At 49.7% G+C, this 16483-nt stretch overlaps 1 protein-coding gene across 1 annotated transcript in view; it reads right to left on the bottom strand.

Annotated features, from left to right (window-relative positions):
• Positions 1-259: 259 nt before the first annotated feature.
• Positions 260-16483, bottom strand: part of WNT4 (Wnt family member 4) — a 52667-nt gene continuing 36443 nt past the window's right edge. Inside the window, exons 2-5 of the mRNA XM_079987200.1 lie at positions 11142-11377; positions 5143-5274; positions 3108-3250; positions 260-1340 (exon numbers count right to left, since the gene is read on the bottom strand). Of these exons, the coding sequence (XP_079843326.1) occupies positions 873-1340; positions 3108-3250; positions 5143-5274; positions 11142-11377 (979 nt within the window). The 3' untranslated portion in view covers positions 260-872. The remainder of the gene's footprint in view (positions 1341-3107; positions 3251-5142; positions 5275-11141; positions 11378-16483) is intronic.

Genomic DNA, 16483 nt, shown 5'->3' with positions numbered 1-16483 from the left:
TTTTAATCTGAAATCTTAGGCACAGTACAGCGCCCAGCACTCAGAAACTGCTTGCGCTAATTAAATTCTCTGTCACAAAATGCGCCTAGAACAATGGGAGTTTTGAACACTGCTACAAGGGCTTGTGATTTTTTGGGAAATTACTTTGGCAGAGAGAGAGAGACAGACTCACAGGTTGCGAACCTCATTCTGCACAAACCCCATAGAAGTGACCCACAATGATGCAAGAGTTCATTTTGACGAGACATGTCCTGGAAGATGTCTTGGCAGATTGCACCCCGCGTTTATTATGTGGGGAGATGCAGGAAGGAAGGGGGACGTTGCCCTTTAGATGATCTGCCTCAGACGCCCCCCCCCAACCCAACCCCAATGTCTTCCTGGTGGAAAAGCAGTTGCATCCAAAATCGTTCCATAACACCACATTTTCTTTCTTTTTTAATTGCCCCCCCCCTTTCCAGGATCAGCCACTAGTCTCAAACATGCATCGTTGCAAAGGGCGATTTGTTCCAGGCGAGACCTTTCCTTTCCATTTCAGGTCTGTAGGTGGAGGCAGGAGGGTTTCGGGATGATGCAGGTGGGGGGGGCACACTTTTCCCTTCAGCACCATGGAGCAGAGCAAACCCCTGTCCTTCACCCCTGCCCCCCCAAAGCCAGGAAGAAAGGTTTCTGGTTCTGGGCAATAAATACAGCAGGCCAAAGTGGACAATGACAACGTTGAAAAATAAAAAAGACAATCCCTATTGGAACTTTTAAATATTTTTCCTTAAAAAAAAAAAAAAATCTGTTTCCCTTTGAAGCGTCTCCCAAGCGGGGCAACCCCGAAGAAGCGGTCTCTGGGCCCTGCTCTGGCCACGGAGTCTGCTCTGCCCACGTCACCGGCAGGTGTGCATCTCTGCCACTCGGTGGCACTGTTTACACTTGACAAAGCAACACCAGTGGAACTTGCAGCTGCACCGCTCCACCACCTCCACCTCGTCCGTGTGGAAGCCTCGGCCGCAGCACATCAGCTCGCAGCCGTCGATGGCCTTGGAAGTCTTGTTGCAGTGTCTGCCGCTGGTGCCCAGGACACCGTTCCTCGAGTCGTGCTCGCAGAAGTCGGGGCTGGAGTCCAGGTAGACCAGGTCCTCGTCCGTGTGGGGCTTGAACTGGGAGTTCTTGGGGACTAGCACCTTGGTGGAGCCCACCTTCCGCTGCTCGACCTCCGTGGCCCCGTCGAACTTCTCCTTCAGCACGTTGCCCACCTTGCGGAAGGGGGGCATGGCCTTCCAGCAGGTCTTCACCTCGCACGAGCCGGACACGCCGTGGCACTTGCACTCCACCCGCATGTGGTTCAGGATGGCCTGGGTGGGGAAGGAGCAGAAATTCATTTACAGTCATACCTCTTGTTACATCCGCTTCATGTTACGTTCTTTCAGGATGCGTCCCGCGGCGACCCGGAAGTACCAGAAAGGGTTACTTCCGGGTTTCGCCGCTCGCGCATGCGCGCAAAATGACATCACGCACATGCCCAGAAGTGATGAATCGCAACCCGTGCACGCGCAGATGCAGGTTGCATTCTGTTCATGTTGCGAACGGGGCTCCGGAACGGATCCCGTTCGCAACCAGAGGTACCACTGTGCTTACAAACACGTTCCTTTCTTCCTTTCGTTCTTTAACCCCCCCCCCCCATAAAACAAGACACGAACAACAAAGTGGCAAACGACGACAATGAGGACATGCCCGACATTTGTGACGTCTTTAATCAAGGCGGCATGGCTAGCCAGGGAAGCTGAATGTTGGGAGATTCGGGGCAGGTTCATTCAGCAAATGGTTCAGCAGCAGAACCTGCTCCTGCAGGTAGCAGTGATGACCACCAGTTTGGATCAAGAGAGGATTAGACAAATTCATGGAGGGCAAGGCTAGCAATGGCTGCTAGTCACAATGTGCTGCAAGCCGCCCAGAGGGGCGAGGGAAACCCAGCCGGGTGGGCAGGTTATATATATTAAAATTATTACTATTATTAAATCCGCTATCATCAACCTCCGCTGAATACCAGTTGCAGGGAATTGCAGTTAGGCAGTTAGTCCTGTTATGCTCAGATCCTGCTTGCGAGATTCCTATCAAGGGCACTTGGTTGGCTACTTTGAGAACAGGGTGCCTGACTAGTTGGGCCTCCAGATCCAACAGGCTCTTCTTATGTTCTCAACTGTCTTTAATTGTTGTTGTTTTAAATTATATATGAAACTGTTTTTATTGCTAATGGGTTTTTCGTGTTTGTGTGAAATGGCTTCAAGATATTTCATGGAAAGAGATTTGTAAATGGAATTACACAAACTGCAAACACTTTAGGATTTTGAGGCAGGTGACATCCACTACCCATATGTCAGTGGGAGTGGGATGGGAGAAGTACTTTGGTTCGGGGGGGGGGGGAGTAGGGAGACTCAACATGAAGCTTGTTTGTTCGTTTGAGGCCCAATTGCAGTGGCATACCCAACACACCGGTAGTGTCTGATTAATGAATTCAAGCAGACAATGTTCTGGATTAGAAAGGGCCACAACTTTATTGATTACAGATATCGGTGGATTTTTGGCTCAGGCATTGGGTGTATATCCATTCCAGTCCCCCAGACACCCCAAATTCCTTCTTACAAAACCCAACCCTTAATGGTGGAGAAATGAAATATACCAAATGTACTGAGAGTAAAAGTTAGTCCACATCTGCTTATGCTTGACAGAAGACACGCCCCCTCCAAACATGGCAGCTATTTTCGTTTCTTGCCAGTTTTGCAAGCTTTTTAAAATGTTGCATTGTTCACTTGGCCATGAGAGACATGGTAGGGCAACGCAGTCTTAACTGACCTGATGCCCTGCCTATGTGTTGGACTACAATTCCCATCAGCCATTGCTGGCTGGAAAGAGAAGAGATGATGCAGACACACAGAGGAGGGCAACGCAGAGTGCTCATTCCTCCTCTGTCATCTGAAAGTCTTGACCGGCTGTTTCCCACACATTCAAGTTTCTCTCTGCAGGTTTAAGGGCTAGAAACTTGTTCTCTTCCAAAAGCCAGGAAGCAGTGTGTGGCTGTCCCACACCCTGGGAAGCAAGATGCACAAGCCTTCTGCTCTTACCTTCCTCCCGGCTTCGTTGTTATGAAGGTTCATGAGCGCCCTGCTGGAGGAAGCCCCTTTGCTCCTCTCCCTGACGTCAACGAAGGACTGAGAGAAGGCCACTCCGTAGGCAATGTTGTCGGAACAGCCGGACCACTGGAAGCCTAGAGCAAGGAGGTGAAGGAAAACAAAGGGCAGCACTTATGTGGGGAGGACAGCATGACTCATTCCACAGGGCTGCAGCCCAATGGCAAGAGAGGGACGCCCTCCCTCTGGGAGGCTACAGGGCAGGGGTGGGGGAACTCAAATGTGCCCCCCAGGCCTCTATCTGGCCCTTAGGACTCCCCCAGGCAACATCTCCTGTCTTCAGGAGATGCCCCATAGAGGCTTTGCTTTGTGCACACCTTGATGCTTTTGCCTGTCTTGAATGTGTCCTTGAATTGTAACACTGCCCCTTGCATGTCAAGGGGTGATGGAAGTTGCAGTCCACCAACAGCTGGGGAACCAAGTTTGAGAAAAGCTCATCTATGCCAACAATGTCCTTCCAGATGACGATGATAATTTTATCATTTACCGTATTTTTCGCCCCATAGGACGCACTTTTTCTCCTCCAAAAATGAAGGGGAATTGTGTGTGCGTCCTATGGGGCGAATGCAGGCTTTCGCTGAAGCCTGGAGAGCGAGAGGGGTCGGTGAGCATCGACCCCTCTCGCTCTCCAGGCTTCAGGAAGCTCTCCGCAAGCCTGCGGAGCCCGACAGAAACTTCCTCTGGGCTCTGCAGATTTGCGGACAGCTGCCTGCAGCCCGAAGCTCGGGGAGTGCTGCGTTGCGCACCCGGGCTTCGGGCAGCTCTCCGCAAGCCTGTGGAGCCCGGCGCAACTTCCCGCTGGGCTCCCTAGGCTTGCGGATAGCAGCCTGTTCTGGGGGCTGGGGTGGGGGAAGCTCGGGTTTCCCCCGCCCCAGCCCTGTGCCTGGGGGGGATATATATTTTTCCTTTATTTTTCCCCCAAAAAACTAGGTGCGCCCTATGGGGCTAAAAATACGGTATATGCTGCCCATCTGACTGTGTTGCCCCAGCCACTCTGGGTGGCTTCCAGCAAAATACAAAAATACAATAAAACATCAAACATTAAAAACTTCCCTATTCAGGGTTGCCTTCAGATGTCTTCTAAAAGTCATATAGCTGTTTATCTCCTTGACATCTGATGGGAAGGCGTTCCCCACATGGCGGGCACCACTACCAAGAAGGGCCTCTACTTGGTTCGCTGTAACCTCACAGTGAGGGAACAGCCAGAAGGCCCTTGGAGATGGACCTCCATGTCTGGGCTGAACGACTGGGGTGGAGACCCTCCTTCAGGTATACTGGGCTGAGGCCATTTAGGGCTTTAAAGGTCAGTACCAACCCTTTCAGTTGTGCTTGGAAACGTATTGAGAGCCAACACAGGTCTTTTAGGACCAGTGTTATAGGGTCCTAGCTGCCGTATTCTGGATTACTTGTAGTTTCCGAGTCACCTTCAAAGGTAGCCCCATGTAGAGCACATTGCAGATATCCTGGAATTCCAACTCCCACCAGGTCTAGCCAGCATAGTCAGTGGTGAGGGCAGATGGGAGTTGTAGTCCAGTGACTTCTGGAGCAGGGAAGTTGGAGAATTCCAATGGAGGTGGCAATGGGGGCAGAAATTGCCAGCATTTGCTTATTTTGTCCCATATCCAGAAAGGAAATAAGTTGAGTGAACAATGGCCAGGATCTCCTGCTGCTGTTACTTTCAGTCTGCAAAACGGCGCGTAATTGCCGTTCCTTTGCACATACAGGGATTGGGGTGGAGTAGCACAACAGCAACACCATTTACATAAACAGTTACATAATATACGCTATTTGGGCACAGCAGACAGCACAGCAAACAACGCAACTTTGGGTGGAATGGAAACAGCTCTGCATGTGACAAACTTGGCGCAGAGCAGAAAACGTCCTGACGTCCCTGCTCTGGAGAGCTGTCGGCCGCCCAGCCCTTCAGTGGTCCTACCTCCACCCCCTGAACTCCCACTCATGTACTTACCCTGAGGGCTGACCCCATGGACCGTGCGGTCGCACCCACATTTGTCGAGTTCCCCGCTGCTGCATGCCCTCGTCACGGCAAAGGCAACACCAGCGGAGGAAATTGCATACACAAAGGCGGCCTCCCGTGTCCCTGGTGGAGAAAGCAGAGAAGAATAATAGAATTGTGGCATTGAAAAGGGACCCAAGGTATTATCTAGTCCAGGCTTCCTCAGACTCATCCCTCCAGATGTTTTGAGACTACAATTCTCAACATCCCTGACCACTGGTCCTGCTAGCTAGGGATCATGGGAGCTGTAGGCCAAAAACATCTGGAGGGCTGAGTTTGAGGAAGCCTGATCTAGTCCAACCCCCAAAAGAGGCACGAGTTAGCGCATAACCTGTGCTTGGGTGAGTGGAACTCAGCAGTGTTTTTAGGGGACAAACCTACATGTTACATGGATCTGGCCAAATGGCTCATTGCTCTGCACAAGCCCTTCACCAACCTGGTGCCCTCCAGATGTGTCGTACTGATAGGAGCTGTAGACCAAAACATCTGGAGGACAGCAAACTGGCAAAAGCTGTTCTGCACAAAACCTGCTTGTTTATCTGCTTATCTCTCTGCTTGCTGTTCATCTTTGCATTGCTGCTCTTGGGAGAAAGATCCACAGCCCCCTTTTGAAAACAAAACAAAGCATGGCGAGCAATGGAGATGCACAGAGATGTAGTCTGTGGGTAAAATTGAGGTTTATTTATTTACTTAACCTCAGTTTTACCCACGGACTGCATCTCTGTGCAAGGAAGACCATCTTCAGGTGAATTGCTCCTAAAAGGCACTAGAACTTCAGTCTGCACAAAAAGACAACACTACCCAAACCTCTGAGTTCATTGGCTCCTTAATGAGCAAACAAAGAAACCAGCAACAACAACCACCACCACCACAACAAATTTATACCCTGCCCATCCGGTTGGGTTTTCCAAGCCACTCTGGATGGCTCCTAACAGAATATTAAAAACACAATAAAACATCAAACATTAAAAACTTCCATAAACAGGGCTTGCCATGGGCCCCAGATTCTTAAAGGTAAAGGTAAAGGAACCCCTGACCATTAGTCCAGTGGTGACCAACTCTGGGGTTGCGGTGCTCATCTCGCTTTATTGGCTGAGGGAGCCGGTGTACAGCTTCTGGGTCATGGGGCCAGAAGGACTAAGCCACTTCTGGCAAACCACAGCAGCACACGGAAACACCATTTACCTTCCCACTGGAGCAGTACCTATTTATCTATTTGCACTTTGACGTGCTTTCGAATTTCTCTATGGGGTTGCTTCGCAAGACGAAAAAATCTTGCGAGTTCCGCTGATAAGCCGCCTCTCAGCTGATCGCTAAAAGCCGCTAGACCGCTAATAGCGCTAATCCGCTAAGCCGTCAATGGGCTTGCTTTGCAAGACGAAAAAACCGCTAGACGAAGAGAATCGTAGAACGGATTAATTTCGTCTTGTGAGGCACCACTGTACAGTGGTACCTTGGGTTACATACCCTTCAGGTTACATACTCTGCTAACCCAGAAATAGTACCTCAGGTTAAGAACTTTGCTTCAGGGTGAGAACAGAAATCATGCTCCGGCAGCGCAGCGACAGCAGGAGGCCCCATTGGCTAAAGTGGTCTTCAGGTTAAGAACAGTTTCAAGTTAGGAACAGACCTCCGGAACAAATTAAGTACTTAACCCGAGGTACCACGGTAAAAACATGCTGATTCCTGGACCGTCCACGGGCTGGATTGAGAAGGCGAATGGGCCGCATCCGGTCTCTGGGCCTTAGTTTGCCTACCTGTGTCTTAAACCTTTCCTTCTCTACCATGGTTCCAGACCCAGCCTGTATGCTTACTTGCTGCGTCAGTATTTGAACCCGTGCGGTTCCAATTAAAGCCTAGCAAGGAAAATTAAACACACACACACACCCCTGTCCAAAACTCCTCTCAGTAGAATCCAAACTCCTCTCTAATACTCTTTCTGCTCTGTTCCCAGGCTGGGAACATCTACCAAGCCAGGCTGAGAACTCCTCTTATTGCTTTCTCTCTGCAACTTTGCAAAAGCAGGGGCTGGAGGAAGAGGAGAAGAAGAAGAAGAGGTGAAGCTATGTTGGTGGCTGTGTGTGTGTTCTTCTTTCGACCTCCCCCCCCCCAGTCACCCTCATGTGGGTAGGTGCATGCGGGTGGAGTTAATGAAAGAGGAATATTGGTTTAGCAGTTCTCAATTATGTCTTGCAACACTCCGTCCCTGCCAAGGGGTGGTTAGACTGGAACAGACCCTTCTGTCTTGGAAGATCCTGGCACAGGCTCCAACGAGAGGCCTTTGCTCCATTCTCACAGCCCCAAACAGCCAGCAGGGAAGGACACACACACACACACACACACACCAATCCCAGAGCCTCAACAGGAGAGAGGGGTGTTTGAGAAGGGGAATGGGCGCAGAGAAATAAAACGTCCCGGCGGTCAGGACGGCTCAGGCACCAGAGACTCAAAGCAACCGAGCGACCTCCGAGTTAATCGAGGTTAATAGCAGGCCTAGCGTCCGTGGGTTTCGCTCTGTGGCCGCCCGAGAGGGAGACGACTTCACTCGCTGGTATTTCTGGCATTTCCAGGGCGAAACCCTTGCAAGCACAAATCTGCAGCCCTGCTCTGAAGACGGCCAGAGGAAAGTTACCGTATTTTTCGCCCCATAGGGCGCACCTAGTTTTTTTGGGGGGGGAAATAAAGAATTTTTTTTTAATTCCCCCCCAGGTGCGGGGCTGGGGCGGGGGAAGCCCGAGCTTCCCCCAACCCCAGCCCCCAGAACAGGCTGCTGTCCGCAAGCCTAGGGAGACCGGAGCGACTTCCCGCCGGTCTCCCCAGGCTTGCAGATATCTGCCCGAAGCCCAGGGCGCGCTCCGCTGCGCTCCCCAGGTTTCGGGCTGCAGGCTGCTGTCCGCAAGCCTTGGGAGCCCGGCGGGAACTCCCGCAGGTTCCCAAGGCTTGCGGATAGCTTCCTGAAGCCTGGAGAGCGACCCCTCTCGCTCTCCAGGCTTCAGCGAAAGCCTGCATTCGCCCCACACAATTCCCCTTCATTTTTGGAGGAGAAAAAGTGCGTCCTATAGGGCGAAAAATACGGTAAATAAGGAGGCGCAGTGGTGGCAAGGATGGCAACCTGAGCATGGGTGGGTAGCTGTAAGGTGGGGGGCTGTTCACAGAGAAAGGCAGAGACCTCTGGGTTGTTGTTTTGTGTGTGTGTGGTGTGTGTATATAACTGAGCATCTGAAGGATGCCCCCAAACCAATCCCAGACCTTAATCCTGGACCCTTGAACCCTTGTACAAATTCATGGGAGGATGAATGGTCTGATTTGGTAGCTATCAGCTGTGCCGGTGAAATAGAACCTCCAAATCCAGGTGCAGTCTACCTTGGAATCCAGAGTGCTGCAAACAAGCAACCGGAGGAGTCTGCTGCCTTCATGCCCCACTTGTGAGCCCCTTTCCCAGAGGACCCTGCTTGGCTGCTGTATCTAGCGCACCTGAACTATGAGACTACTGAGCGGAGGTGGGGGGGTGCTATCTTGTGGTCCCACCAGCCTCATTCAAGAGGGACAATGGCCGGAGATGCTTGGATATTAATCCTGCCTGTCTTCAACTTTGTAATGCATAGGACTCCAGCAAAACTTTGCCAGAAGGAAATAACAAATGCAGACAACTGCTGGAAATGTGGAAGTAAAAATGCAGACTTAGTACAGATCATGATTAACTGCCCGATGATAAGATCCTTTTGGTGCGAGGTGAGGATATATATAGCAAGAGTAATAAAAAGAAATTGTTATTTAGGGGATTTGAATTTAATTCTAAATTATATACCGAAAACGTGGGAGATTACAAGGGGTAAAAAAAATTAAAAAAGGATGTACTGTGCCATATTAGAAGCAAAGAAACTTGTTTTGATGAATTGGGAGAGCCGCAAAATGATCCCGATGAGCACATGGATTGACAATATGGACAGACTAGTTACATACGAAAGAATTGCATATCGACGCAAATTAAGAATGGATAAATATGAAAAAATCTGGAAGGAATACCTGAGCGATAAGGCAGAAAGTGGTGGGAAGTAGGGGGAAGAGAAGTGGGGAAATATTGTCAAAAAGGTGTAGTTATAGGTATATCAGTACTCAAATCTGAATTGTTAAATTGTGTTATTAGTGTTATTGTGGTTTTTGTTGTATGTGTTTTTTGTAGTTGCTGTTTGTACTGAAAAAATGTTTAAATAAATTAAAAAAACACACCTTTGTAATGCATAATGCTGGGCTGGTTGGTCAGTTAAGTATGCTACGCATTGAATTGCATTATTTATTTATTTTTTAAAAATGATTTTAACTGTGTATCACCACCTTGAAGGCCAGGGTGGGGAGCGCGGCGCTTTGGCCCAAAAGCCTTTATAGAAGTATGCCTCTCCCCTAATACATATAAACTTTTCCCCCAATCTTCCTATGCCTCAGATGCCTGCATCTCTCCTAATCAACCTGCTTCTTTAAAGTAGGATAGCTGTTGCCTGAGTCAGACCATTGCTTAGAGCTGGGCGATATCAGCTTTTCAACATTGTGGTGCATTGCCAGCCAAACATCACAGATATACCGCGATGCTGAAAAAACAAGATACATGGGCCTCTGCCTTAGAGACACTGGATGAAACTGCCCTAGTTCTCACCTCAAGGCAGTTTTACCTAGGCTTGCAGGCTGGGATAATGCAGTTTGCTCGCACTGCTCAGCTGGAGGGTGGAAAGGTCCCGTCCCCCAGCTGAGACAGCCCCAGAGCTCTCCTTGCTTATGTGTGAACGGCAAGAACATCAGGGCTCCTTTAACTGCTCACTGCGAGGTGCAGCAACCACACTCTCCCTAGCTTAGCAGTTTCACAGAGCCCCCACCCTGCTGCCAGCTTGTGGGAGCCAGCACTGGGCTGGGGGCTCCTTTAACTGCTCAACTGAGGCAAGGGCTGCTGCACACTCCTCAGCTGAGCAGTTTAAAGATACAGAGGGAGGAACAAGCTGTATCAGCACCTCGCCGATACAGCTTGTTTCTCCCTTTCCGTCGTATGAGGGCAGAGTGTGATGGCGGTTTCACTCAGCGATATATCACTGCTGAAACCGCCACCGCTTCTGAGTCCCTGTGCTAGCAGCGCTGCTGGAGGAAGGAACTTTCACAGACACTGTTAGCACAGGGAATCAGGAGAGGTGGCGATTTCCCCAGCGATATACAGTGGTACTTCGGGTTACATACGCTTCAGGTTACAGATGCTTCAGGTTACAGACTCCGGTAACCGAGAAATAGTACCTTGGGTTAAGAACTTTGCTTCAGGATGAGAACAGAAATCATGCTCCGGCGGCGCAGCAGCAGCAGGAGGCCCCATTAGCTAAAGTGGTGCTTCAGGTTAAGAACAGCTTCAGGTTAAGAACAGACCTCCGGAACAAGTTAAGTACTTAACCCGAGGTACCACTGTACTGCTGAGTGAAACCGACATCGTGGTCTGCTCCTCATACTGGTCCTGGGCGATATATTGATGTATCATCCAGGCCTACCATTGGTCCAGCGATTTCGTATTTTCCACACTGACCACTGCCACCCTCCAAAGTTTCTGGCAGGGGACATTTCCAGCTCTACCTGGAAACAACAGGGATTGGCCTAGGAGCCACTGCAAGCAAAGCAGATGCTTTTACAACTGTGCCATGGCCCTTCTATTAAAAAAGCAAGACCCCGATCCTCATGATTCTGAGAAAAGCTTGCTTAAACAGGGAGACGCCTTGCACCAAAGGAAGACCATCAGGCCCATCTAGCTCACCGACTTGTGACAGCCCTCCAGGGTTGTTGAACAGGGGTATCTCCCAGCCTGGGGATTGAACCCAGAACCTTTTGCATGCAAAGGGGAGGCTCTGTCACTGAGCTAGGTCCCTCCCACTACCCAGGGAACTTTCTGCATGTGGCCCAATGCACCCAAAGGGGGGAAACCTCACCTTGTGTCACCACTTTCCCAAAGACTGGCAAGCTGTCCAGCATGGAACAGTTCCAACGGCGGTTGCGGAACTGGAACTGGCACTCCTCAATGGCCAGCTGTGCCCCCCGGCGCACCGAGTCCATGACCTCCAAGTTCCTCTTGCACATCTGCACCTGCCGCTGGATCAGACCCTTCAGCTTCTCGCAGGTCTCTTCCTCAGAGATACTTCCCACAGAAGACAGCTTTGCCAAATATCTGCTAGGACGATATGGGGGTGGGGAGAGAAGGGAGGAGGAACAAGGACAACAGTGAAGTGAGCAGTGGATACCAGCCACTTAACAGCAAACCCAGTAGCCAAAGGCCAAACTGCAGGTTCATTGCATATTTTTTTTTTTTTTTTTGCACTGAGCATGCAGGTTTAAGAAATGCAAATAGCAGTAGGGGTGTAAAGATCATTTAACCCTTTCCTCCATTGCTGTGGCCCAACGGCTTTGACTACAGAAGGTCTCAGGTCTGATCCCTGGAATCACAGAACTGGAAGGGCACCCCGGGGGTCATCTAGCACAACCCTCAGTAATCTTCATGGAGGAGTGGGATATATATACTCTGAAGTGGGGGCAGAGAACCTTTTCAGCTCCACGGGCCAGGAGCATATCAGGATCGGCCTCCAGAGGCCAAATTTGACAAGTGGGTGAGGCTGCTCAGCTGTCAGTCAACTGAGGTCCCAAATGACATCAGGTTCAAGGTGCTCTGAAGTCCTCAAGTTTTTTTTTTTTTGGTTTTTATTTTTGCATGGAATCTCGCAAAACTGAGCAGGAGTCAAACCCTGGCCCATCAGGTGTTGAGCAAAAAAAGGGGTTAAATCCTGATGTGTTGGCTGCGTGCCTTATCTGTTCCCTAAGGGGAAAAGGTGCACACATCCAATGCAGGGTTTAACCTTGCCCTCCTGCCCATCAGATGGCATCACAAACCAAGTCAACTGATGGGCAGGCGAGGTTTGTGGTTTCTGACAAATGGCCTCAGGGCTTTCCAAGATGGGCCCATGGGATGGAGGTACCCCATCTTGCCAAAGGGAGTTATAGCAATAATGATCAGAATTGCAACAGACAGGAGGGGTAAATAACCGTGGCTGCAATCCTGATGAAAATCCCTTATCTTGCTTGCTTTGCGGGGATAACCCCTCCCTTCCCCCCTTCCATATCTGTTGTGATTCTGATACTTATCAGTATAGCCCCTGCCTCATCTGATGCTCTTTTGCATTCCCCCCCCCCCCAAACTTGCACATTAAATGCAAAGGCGCCATAACGTCACGTCTGCTTTGGCCCCCAACTCTTGTCCATACAACTTCATTCTCTTTAATATACAACCCATATTTTGCTCAAAGAGCACCCCATGGTAGCTAGCCACATAAGATCATTCAAAACTCTAGTAAAATACATTGGAAATACCCACGAAAAGAAAAGAAAAGAAAAGAAAAACCCACAAAAATGAAACAGCAGCCGTGGCTACTCCATCTCTGACCCTGTCTCCAAACGCTTAGTGAAAAGAAGCTGCCTCCACCAGCTTTGAAAAGGTTAAAATAAAAGTGAGTCACATACATCACGTTGCCTAAAGAATCCTGGGAACTGTAGTTTAACCCACACAGAGCTACAACCCCCAGCACTCTGATCAAACTACAGTTCCCAGGATTCTTTGGGGGAAATGATGCGCTCCAAGTGTGCTTGAAATATATGGGGTGTGTGCAGCCGTGCAGCCAGCTCACACTTAGCTGCTTAGCATGAAGGAACATAGGAAGCTGCCTTAGACGGAGTCATCCTGATAGTCCATCTAGTCCAGTAATGCCTACACTGACTGGCAGTGGCACTCCAAGGTTTTGGGCAGGGGCCTCACCCAGCCCAGCTAGAGATGCCGGGGCTTGAACCTGGGGCTCTTTTGCTTGCAAAGCGGAGCCCTGCTGCTGAGAAACAGACTTTCCGCACTGCAAATACATGCACAGTGGTACCTTGGTTCTCAAACACCTTGGTTCCCAAATGCTGAAAACTTGGAATGTTTCTCGGAAGCCGAATGTCCGATGCGGCTGTCGGCTATTGTTTCCAGAGCGCCTGCACCAATCAGAAGCTGCGCCTTGGTTTTCGAACATTTCAAAAGTCAAATGGACTTCCAGAACGGATTAAGTTTTGCACTTTTGCTATTTATTTTGCATTTTTGGTTTTGAGGCTTTTTCGGTTAATTTGTTTTTGTGACTGTGTGGAACCCAGTTGAGCTACTGATTGATTGACTGTGTGACTGCGGAAATGGATAAAAGCCCCCCATCCAAACAATGACTATCATCAGCGCAGGTAAGAAAAAAATATATTTTAAGTTTTATCATCTACAATACCGTCTTATCTATTTTATAGTACAGTACATTGATTATTGCTTTCATTTTATGGATCAATGGTCTCATTAGATAGTAAAATTCATGTTAAATTGCTGTTTTAGGGGTTGTTTTTTAAAAAGTCTGGAACAGATTAATCTATTTTGCATTACTTTCTATGGGAAAGCGCTCCTTGGTTTTGGAACACTTTGGTTTTGGAACGGACTTCCGGAATAGATTAAGTTTGAGAACCAAGGTACCACTGTATAGAAGTTGACTCAACCGGCAGCTAAATGCTGCCCCCAGGGCTTGCAGTGAGACAGCCTTCTCTACTGTACGCAGGCCAGCAGGCTAACTTCGGGAATAAAGGCCACACACCTCTGACTTCAGACACCAAGATGCTATTGCCTGTCCACCCCCCGCCAACACCCAGTGCTTGCATTTGCCTAACAGCAGGGCCGGCTCTGCAAAGAGTTCTCCATGGGGATGGGCACCTGACGAGTCACCCCCAAAAGATTTCATCAGCTCCCCACTCTTAAACCATTACTGTCACAAGAACGAAAGAGAAGTTCTAAAAGGAAAGATTACGATAACCACCCACCAAGGAAGTGGATCGCTGTGAAACCACGACAATTTCTTTTTGACAAATAAAAAGTTGCAAATAGTTTTATTGCATTTTCATTCTGCCGTTCCCCCGCACACCACTGAAAAAGCTGAAGCTGATATACACAGTTCCTCCCATTTCGCCCTTGCAACAATTCTGAGAGGTAAAGCGAAGCCCTGAATGTATGACTGGCCCAGCGTCACCTTGGATGGGCAAGCACTTGAACCCGGATCTCCCTGATGCTAGGATGACCTTTTGCTGATTAGGTCACCCTTGCCTTCCCCCCCTGGGTAGCTGTTTCGAGGTACTGCCCTGAGAGGCCTGCCACAATCCTGCACCCTGCTTACTTGGAAGTAAACCCCACTGAACTCAATGGGACTTACTTCTGAAGAGCTGTGAACAGGATTGCACCATGAGCCAGAAAGCGCTTTGTGGATGCCAGGAAGCTCCCCAGCAAATTGCCCTCGTTGCTCTTCTTCATAACAAATGACTCTGTCATGAATTAAAAAAGGAAGACTGGCACCAACACCATAGCGCTCTTTTAATCCAGGGATGGAGAACTTCACACCCAGGAGCCAAATGTGGTCCTCCAAACCTCTGTCTGGCCCTTGAGAGTCTCAGCAGGCCACACCTTCTTGCAGCGCGCGAAAACACCGTTTACCTTCCCACCGGAGCCGTACCTATTTATCTACTTGCACTTTGACATTCTTTTGAACTGCTAGGTTGGCAGGAGCAGGGACCGAGCACCGGGAGCTCACCCCGTTGTGGGGATTCAAACTGCCGACCTTCTGATCGGCAAGTCCTTGGCTCTGTGGTTTAACCCACAGCGCCACCGCATCCCTTAGAAACTAGCTTAGTGTACAGAATAATATTTGAATCCATTGCTCCAGCCACTTTGGGCCTCTGCTGCTGCCCACCACTGGCTTGTGGCCCTTGAAAGGTTGTGCAGAAAGGGATATGGCCCCCGGGCTGAAAAAAGGCATCTCAGCCCTTGGCTAGTCAACTCATTTCACGGGCTTCGTTTTACAAAGCAGAAATAGACCCAAGCTTCCTACTTCCTCTTGCCACGGGATAGTGGCCTGACTCAACTCGAGTTCAAAAAGCTGTTGCAAGAGCTAGATGCTTTTGCAAACACATCACCCAGCTTTGAGCACTGGTCCATCGCTGTTCAATAGCTTCTTTTGCTGGTCTTGCCAGTTCCCCTTGTACTTCACCACTTTGGGTGCTAGAGGGCGCCAGGATCCCTTCCCCCGACATCCCACAGGCCCCAGAAGTCAAGAGGTGTAGCGTTTACGATCCACCCCGAAGCATGCAAAAGAAAGTGTATCTGCACGACACACTCCTGTCCTAGAATGCCACTCCTTAGCATCGCACACTATTCCACACTGCACAGCTTTCAGCGCTCTGCTGGTTAGGAAGAAATTCAATTCCGTCCACATTTAAAAGCGAAGCTACTGAATTTACACTTTCTGAAACAACACACAAAGAGAAATGCACACTTCTAAATGCACACGCCTCCAGACTTTGCAGTGCAGTTCTCCAGCCAGGTAATGCATGCAAAAATATATAGGCAACAGTCAAGTGTGCGTAAAAATGCATATATTAGTGAAAACGGCATTGGAAAATGCATTGGGGCGCATTCAGCTAAACTGGTGCACTAGTAGAAGCCAGAGGAAGGGCTCTTGCTAGTGCGGTGGGGATTTCCCCTCTCCTCCCCACACATATCCCCCCAGATCTGCTCTGGAGAGTCAGGAGAAGCCCCAGAACCGCAGACAAGGGATTGTTCTGCCTGGCAAGCACAAATACTTGTGCTAATGGAACAACCAGAGGACTATGACACTCAATTCCTCCCATTACATTAGGGAAAATTGCTTTGCAAAACACGTGTATAATTACTCAAGCTTGCATGCAAACATGTGTCCGTTAGGAGGAATACGAACCAAGTTGCTGACGAATATTTTGTGAGGACCTTATCCCTCGCCCCCTGGTCTTTTAAGCGCAATCCAGTGTGGAAACATAAAGAATGGAACTTAACAGCGGAGAATTGAACCTGAAACGGACAGATTTCACTTATCCCTAGCTGCTACTGTACGCAAGATGTACACATGGGCTTGGAGGTATTCCCTCCTCTCCCTGCCTCTTCTCCCTCTCCCTCTCTCTCTCTCTCTCTCTCTCCCCCCCCCCCCCCCGGCCTGGGAGCCTGCTGCTCTCCCGAGCTCAACAGCTGTCCTTTGTCTCTCCAGAATGGAGAGGGATAGGACTTGCCCTGTCAGGGCTGAGGAGTCACAGTGTATCCAAGGGCTATTAGGAGAAGCCAAAGTGGTGGAGAGCCGGCCAAAGTCAGCAGAGCGAAGGACACTGGCTGCCAGCGCTGGCTGCCACAACCCTCCCTCAGCACGGG

The sequence above is a fragment of the Podarcis cretensis genome (assembly GCF_951804945.1).
Source record: "Podarcis cretensis genome assembly, chromosome: 8".
In the NCBI taxonomy this organism is placed as follows: Eukaryota; Metazoa; Chordata; class Lepidosauria; order Squamata; family Lacertidae; genus Podarcis; species Podarcis cretensis.
The sequence above is the reverse complement of the archived record's forward strand: the minus strand, read 5'-3'. Positions and strand labels throughout refer to the sequence as shown.